Source organism: Bos mutus, chromosome 14 (genome assembly GCF_027580195.1).
Source record: "Bos mutus isolate GX-2022 chromosome 14, NWIPB_WYAK_1.1, whole genome shotgun sequence".
NCBI lineage: Eukaryota > Metazoa > Chordata > Mammalia > Artiodactyla > Bovidae > Bos > Bos mutus.
The window spans coordinates 63,023,851-63,031,493 of NC_091630.1; the positions used below are offsets into that span (position 1 = coordinate 63,023,851).

The window sequence follows — 7,643 nt, forward strand, 5'->3', positions numbered from 1 at the left end:
TAAATGCTTTTTATGGTCCAGACATATTTTATAGCACCTTTTGTATAATTAATACATTTAATTCACACCACTACCTTACCTCTGAAGTAGGTCCCATTATTATCTCCATTTTATAGATGATGAAACTGAAGAAGTTGCCAAAGGCTATATAACAAAATACAAACAAAAGCAATCTGGCTCCACAGATATTGCTTTAAACGACTTCATTTCTCAGAGGAAAACAGGAAACAACTCAAATGTTCAATGGTTACAATATTACATTCCATAGAAATTTTGGAAAATAATGTGGCCTGGGTAGATGTCAGTTTTTATGTTAGATTAATGTAGCAGAACACAATTTACGTATAAGTACACTTTTAAAAGTTACATTAAAAGCCCTTTGTAAAAATGAAACTACCTCCTACTTTAGGTGTGGTGAGGGATTACAGGTGACTTTTTCATTTTAAAAATTAATTGTAATCAATTTGTCTTCTTTTTCTGGGAATGTGGCAAGCTAGGTTATTCAGACCCATCATCGTCCCTCCCAAGAAAATGAAGTGTATGTGATATTGTGACTTAGAAGAAATATGTATTCGATTATTCATAGGTCCCAATATATTTCTCATGTAAATGGCTTCCGTCTTCACCTTCTGGCTCCAACTCCCAAACCGCTAGAATAGTCCAGGTGTTGAGAGTGACCAGTTATCTTTTGTTATGCGACTGAGGTGACTTTTTGGAAGCACTTTAGAATGGGGCTGGCTGCCAGGGGAAGCAGCCTGTGAACAGAGGGTTGGGCTTTTCAGGACCACCCCGATTTCTGGGAAGGGGAGGGTAGCTGGGGGGTCTGTCAGTCACCCATGGATAATGATGTAGTCAATCTTGACTATGTGAAAAAGCCTCCATAAAAACCCTAAAGTCAGCTTTCTGGCCCCTTTGCAGAAAGCTTTAAAAGCAGGGAACCCACATGCTTCCACCCATCTCCATGTGGGGCCCCAGGCCTCAGAGGACAGATACTCCTGGCTGTTGAGTCATATCTTTTAATATCCTTTAATGATAAATCAGTGATCTAAAGAGTCATTGGGATAGTAAGCAAGAAGTAATAAGCAGGAGGAATGAACAAAATATTAAAAAATTTATAGTAGGTTAACAAAGTCAACACTTGGTTCTTTGAAGAAACAAAGTTCACAAATGCCTATTGAAGCCAGTCAAGAAAAAGAAACACCAAGAGTCAACATCTCAGATGGAAACATGCTGCACATATAAAAAGATGAGGGTGTAATTTTGCCCATGATTCAGTGCTGTAGTTTCTGTGAGACAGAAACTTAATTTAGGGATCAGAGGATGTGTCCCTCAGGAAGTGGCCTGTATGATGAGAAGTGTGTGTGTCCGTGTCTGTGTGTGTGTGTCTGTTGTCTGTGTGTGTCTATCTGTATTTGTGTTGTGTGTGTGCCTGTGTTGTCTGTGTCTGTGTGTTTGTGTGTGTGTGTGTGTGTCTGTGTGTCTGTTGTCTGTGTGTCTATCTGTATCTGTGTTGTGTGTGTGCCTGTGTTGTCTGTGTCTGTGTGTTGTGTGTGTGTGTCTGTGTGTCTGTTGTCTGTGTGTCTATCTGTCTGTGTGTCTATCTGTATCTGTGTTGTGTGTGTGCCTGTGTTGTCTGTGTCTGTGTGTCTATCTGTGTCTGTGTTTTGTGTTGTCTGTCTGTATTGTGTCTGTGTGTGTGTGGTGGTAACAGCACAAAGGCCCAAGTGCTCTGGTAGAAGGGCAGGAATGGCAGTGGGCTGGAGCGGGGGATCTTGGTGGGCTGATGGGGTACAGCTGTGGGTGGGGAGGCTCCTGAGAAGGCCCATCAGAGGCGGTGGTGCTGGGATGACGAGGGATGGAGGTGAGCCACCGACTTTCCAGAGTGGTTGCTGCATCTCCACACTCTGGCCAGGCCAGGCTCAGGACTCCTTCCCCAGGCTGCCCATCTGCTCCCAAGATGACCCAAGGCTTCCTCTAGGCTCCGGGCTACAGCCTCTCTCTCAGCACTTTGTCCAGGGAAAGGTTCCCAAGGGACTGGGAAGGCACTGGCTGGGCCAGTCTCTGACCTGAGGGGCTGCTTGGCATCCTCTCCTCTCCTTGGATGGGGAAGAAGGAACAGACACGATCCCGGCGCCTACTTCCTTTCCCTTCATCTCCTGCCCACTGAACGGACATGCAACTCCTCCCCCTTCAGGGTGTGGGCATAGCAGGGAGGTCCCGTGCACACACGCACCCCCACCAGACCACCAGCTCACTTCACAGAAGGTGCAAATCTAAGAAGCAAAGGCACAGCTAAGAAAACTTCATGAAGCAAAGGAACCGTAGCTGGGGGGTGAAGGCGTGGTTAGAAGTCATCAAGGCTGTGTCAGGATCATGCAGGCTGGAAGATGTTTGCAAACCCCTGACGTCCTGTATACAGGGATGAGACTGGAGGGGAAGGGACTAGGACTGCCAGGACTGGAAACAGCACCCACCCCTGGCTGGGAGCGCTGGTGCACAGCTGGGGACCATCCGTGGGTCACCTTGAACTTAACAGAGGGACATCCCTGTTAGAAGGGACAACAAAAACCCATGTGGGAGACTGGCTGGGGGAGTCCCTGTTCCCCACTGAGCAATACTACCCTCCCCGCAGTTGACATAAACCTCCCCCTGTAGCCCCAGGAGCTGGAAGACCTTCCCTTCGGCAGTGCATGCTGCTCGTTAGGCCTCCTGCTTAATCACGGGTAACCGCTGCTGTACTCACACCTGGGACACACGTGCATACCTCCCTGGAGATACCCAGACTCCCTGTTCAGGGTCAGTGCAGGTGACACAGTGACAGCCGCTCTGGGGCCAGACTTGCAAAGCCCATGCCTATATCAGTGGCCGCAGACGCCCCCTGCACATCCTGCTGGTCACTCCCTACCCAGAGGCCCAGCAGCGCAGGTGAGTCTGAGTGTCCTTGGGGCTCAGGTCAGGGCTGGGCTGCTAGTGGGCTCGTGCTTCCTGGCGGGGGTGCTTGGGGCTCAGATCTGAGCCCACAAGAGCCTGGCCTCCAGTCTCAGGTAGCACCCAGTCTTGCCTGGGTCCCGTTTCAGCAGGACTGTGTGGGCTGCGGCAGCTTGTGGTGGGGACTCTGACTCCCCAGAAGTGTGGGGGCTAAAGCTGTCCTAAAGGCTCCATGCATGCTGAATTCCAGCCTGCCTCTGACTCTCTTTACTTTTCTGCCTTCTCAGTGAAGAAAGAGAAAGATAACCATTTTTAGTATTCATGCTATCCCCCTGCCTTTCTCCTTGCTGGTCTCCTTTTCATTCTAAAACTAAATTCAGATATCCTGGAGTCTGGACAACCTTCACATATTCCTTGATGTTACTTCCTCCAGACATTTGCACATTTCTTATTCTGATAATTTAAATTTAATTGTTAAATGTGTTTATGAGTTTGTTCCTCTAAAATCAGAAATGAAGACTTCACCAATCATTGAGTTGGGAATAAGCAGGGGTTCGATAGAGTAGAAGAGAGAGAAGGCCTGACCTGGGTAAGCATAAGCTGTCCCTCTGTGTGCTCTGCTCACGGTGACTGGAGGTACTAACCATTGGCCATCCCAGTGATTCCGTTGATTTCTTTGGTTGACAAACTCTCTCAGGCCTTCAGAGTCCCTTCTCTCTCAGTGCAGATGGTGAGGGCCAGGGTCCCTGTGATCCCTTCTCCATCAGTGCAGATGGTGAGGGCCAGGGTCCCTGTGATTCCTTCTCCGTCTGTGCAGATGGTGAGGGCCAGGGTCCCTGTGATCCCTTCTCTCTCAGTGCAGATTGAGGGCCAGGGTCCCTGTGATCCCTTCTCTCTCAGTGCAGATGGTGAGGGCCAGAGTCCCTGTGACCCCTTCTCTCTCAGTGCAGATGGCGAGGGCCAGGGTCCCTGTGATCCCTTCTCTGTCTGTGCAGTGGTGGCCAGGTCCCTGTGATCCTTCTCTCTCTCAGTGCAGATTGAGGGCCAGGGTCCCTGTGATCCCTTCTCTCTCAGTGCAGATGGTGAGGGCCAGAGTCCCTGTGACCCCTTCTCTCTCAGTGCAGAGCCATGATCCCTTCTCTGTCTGTGCAGATGGTGAGGGCCAGGGTCCCTGTGATCCCTTCTCTCTCAGTGCAGATTGAGGGCCAGGGTCCCTGTGATTCCTTCTCTCTCAGTGCAGATGGTGAGGGCCAGAGTCCCTGTGATCCCTTCTCTCAGTGCAGATGGCAAGGGCCAGGGTCCCTGTGATCCCTTCTCTGTCTGTGCAGATGGTGAGGGCCAGGGTCCCTGTGATCCCTTCTCTCTCAGTGCAGATGGTGAGGGCCAGGGTCCCTGTGATCCCTTCTCTCTCAGTGCAGATGGTGAGGGCCAGGGTCCCTGTGATCCCTTCTCTCTCAGTGCAGATGGTGAGGGCCAGGGTCTCTGGGATCCCTTCTCTGTCTGTGCAGATGGTGAGGGCCAGGGTCCCTGTGATTCCTTCTTTGTCTGTGCAGATGGTGAGGGCCAGGGTCCCTGTGATTCCTTCTTTGTCTGTGCAGATGGTGAGGGCCAGGGTCCCTGTGATCCTTTCTCTCTCAGTGCAGATGGCGAGGGCCAGGGTCCCTGTGATCCCTTCTCTCTCAGTGCAGATGGCGAGGGCCAGAGTCCCTGTGATCCCTTCTTTGTCTGTGCAGATGGTGAGGGCCAGGGTCCCTGTGATTCTTTCTCTCTCAGTGCAGATGGTGAGGGCCAGGGTCCCTGTGATTCCTGGGCTTACCATGCTATTTTGTTATGTTCCAGGAGGCCACCTGGTTCCCCAGCCACACGCCGGCACAGACATAGCACAGGTGACTACTGATGCCATGGTCCTGAAGGCTGTATTCCTCTTCCAGGCGGGAGCTGGCATTCTGGGAAACTCCTTCCTCCTGTCCACCTATAGCTCCTCCTTTCTCACTGCACACAGGCCAAAGCCCACAGACGTGGTTCTGTCCAGCTTGGCTGTGGCCAACTCCTTGGTTCTCGTCTCCAAGGGGACACCTCATGTGGTGGGTGTGCTGGGACTCCCAGGTGCCCTGGGGACCGCTGGGTGCAAAGTCACCTACTACTTGCGCAGGGTGTCCCGGGATCGTTCTCTCTGCACCACCTGCCTGCTGAGCTGCCTGCAGGCCACCACCATTAGCCGCAAGAGTGCGGTATGGGCAGCCCTCAAGGGCTGGGCGTCAAAGAATGTGGGCTCCTCCTGCCTGTTCTGCTGGACCCTGAATCTGGCAATCAACTCCTTCTCTCCCATGCAGGTAAGTGTCTCCTGGGACAATAACAGTGTTTCCAGAACAGAGAACCTCCTCTTTTGCCAGTACAAGTTCTCCCTGTCTGGAATATCTGTAATCCCAGTCTCCTTTGTGGGTGCCATGTTAATAGTCCTTATGATCTTGGCCAGCGTCCACATGGTGTGTCTCCTGCATAGTCCCCACCGGAGAGTGCATTACATCCTCCACTCCAGCCTCGCCCGTAGGACGTCTCCTGAGAAAGGGGCCGCTGACACCATCCTGCTTGTGGTGGCTAACTTGATTCCCTTTTACTTTCTCAATCCCGTGTATATATTTTATGACACAAAGTCTTTTAGTTCCTACTTGTGGCTGTAGCACACGCTAAAGCTTCTTGCTGTATGCTTTCCCTCCCTCAGCCCCTTAGTGCTATTGCTTCAGAACTCCAGAGTCCTGGGGTCTTGCTTTTAGACCCTGGGAGTGTCAGCCAGTCTCTCCTCTCTTTTGCCTGCCTGCATAGCTTCCTTCCTTTCTTCCACAGGCTTTTCATGAAACTCCTGCAAAGTGCTTGTTATTAATACAAATAGATCCAGAACACTCTTACCAATCTTTGCAGGACCTCACAGCCTATCAAAGAGACAAAGTGTAACATTAATAAATCCAGTACAACACAGTGTGGTTTTAACTTAAGATATTTAGAGGAAAAATAATTTATCTCACACATAGCAATATTAATGTTTTTCTTTCTCTTCCATGTGTATGGGAAGAAAGGTAGGTATAATCTGGGAGAACTCTATCGGGATTTTAATAAGTTTCTTTGCTGTTATAGGAAATTGAGTAAAATAAAGCAAGTAAGAGCATAGCATTAGCATTTATCAGATATAGTTTTCATCTGGACCATACCACTTCTTCAGGGCTATGTGATTTTATACTATTTAGCCATTTTGAGTTTCAGTATATTTTATGTCATAGAATTATAATGAAGGTAACTGTGACTCTGTGACACTAGTATCAGTGTCTAATGCTGCATGTCTTTTTAGTTACTATAATTAGCAAAATATGTTATTAACGGATAATTGATAGATACATGACAATTATGGAAAATTTAAGAATATTGGAACACAATTCACATTAAGGTAATACTGATTTCATTAGTTTTAACAAACTCCATGAGTTATGTTTCATCACATATTCTAAGTCAGATATACTGTATACATTGTTATTATTAGTATAACTCTCTAACACACATGATATAATTATTGTCCTTTTCCATGTGGATTGTATGACTCCTGTATCATTTCCAAGGTTGCACAGCAAAGAAGTATAATATTTTTAAACAGGTTATTCACCAACACTTAGATTCTTTATATAATTCAATATTTCACAAACAGATACTTAATAAAGAGCAGTAAACTATGAGTTTTAAGAAAAAAAAAGGGGAGAAGATTTCCATTGGCTTACTTAAGAACAAGGGCTTCCCTTGTAGCTCATCTGGTAATGAATCCACCTACAATGCAGGAGACCCCAGTTTAATTCCTAGGTCTGGAAGATCCCCTAGAAAAGACATAGTCTACCCACTCCAGTATTCTTGGACTTCCCTGGTGGCTCAGATGGTAAAGAATCCACTTGCAATGCAGGAGGCCTGGGTTCAATCCCTGGTTTGGGAAGATCCCACTCCAGTATTCTGGCCTGGAGAATTCCGTGGACTGTATAGTCATGGAATCGCAAAGAGCTGGACACTTTGACTTTCACTTTCACTTAAAAAGGAAGTAATCATAAGTTAAATCCTGTGACCTGCCTTGATTGATTATGCTCACTTTACTTGTTGCTGCAGAAGACTGGTATGTCCTTCAAATGTAATCGAAACAATGTTTGCTCAAGTTGTTTTTGTTGAAGGAACTTGGAGTCAGATGGTGCAGTTTGAACTGAGCTACTAAAGGTGGGCTAAGACCACTGACCCTCCAGCTGGGCACGTGCAAGTTTCCACTCACTCACCTTCTGACTTCAGAGGGCTAAGAGCAACCCCCTGGGAACACCCTGGCGTTGCCACTTCCTGAGTATGTGTTCTAAAGCGTGCAGCTTAGGTGTGCCTGTGCTGGACAATTACCTCACCTTCTTCTCATTGCCCGTTACATTTCCCTACACTTGCCACATCTCAGCTTTACCCACACAGATCACAAGCCCTTCACCTTCTTGGGGGCTGGGGACCAGACTTGTTCTGTCTCCACACTTGGCTGCCTCATGGATAAGCTCCCTCTCAGCTGCATGGCTTGGCTTCTCAGCATTTGGCTTGCTGCAGATGGCTCAGTGGTAAAGAATCTGCCTGTTGATGCAGAATGCAGGATATGCTAGAGACGTGGGGTCAACCCTGGGTCAGGAAGATTCCCTGGAGGAGGGCATGGCAACCCGCTC

At 48.4% G+C, this 7,643-nt stretch overlaps 1 protein-coding gene across 1 annotated transcript; it reads left to right on the plus strand.

Moving 5' to 3' along the window:
- The first annotated feature begins 4,829 nt into the window (after positions 1-4,829).
- On the plus strand, positions 4,830-5,609 carry LOC102285420 (vomeronasal type-1 receptor 4). The gene has a single exon (XM_005892004.2). It carries the CDS (start codon positions 4,830-4,832, stop codon positions 5,607-5,609), a length of 780 nt encoding a protein of 259 aa, XP_005892066.2.
- Positions 5,610-7,643: the final 2,034 nt, after the last annotated feature.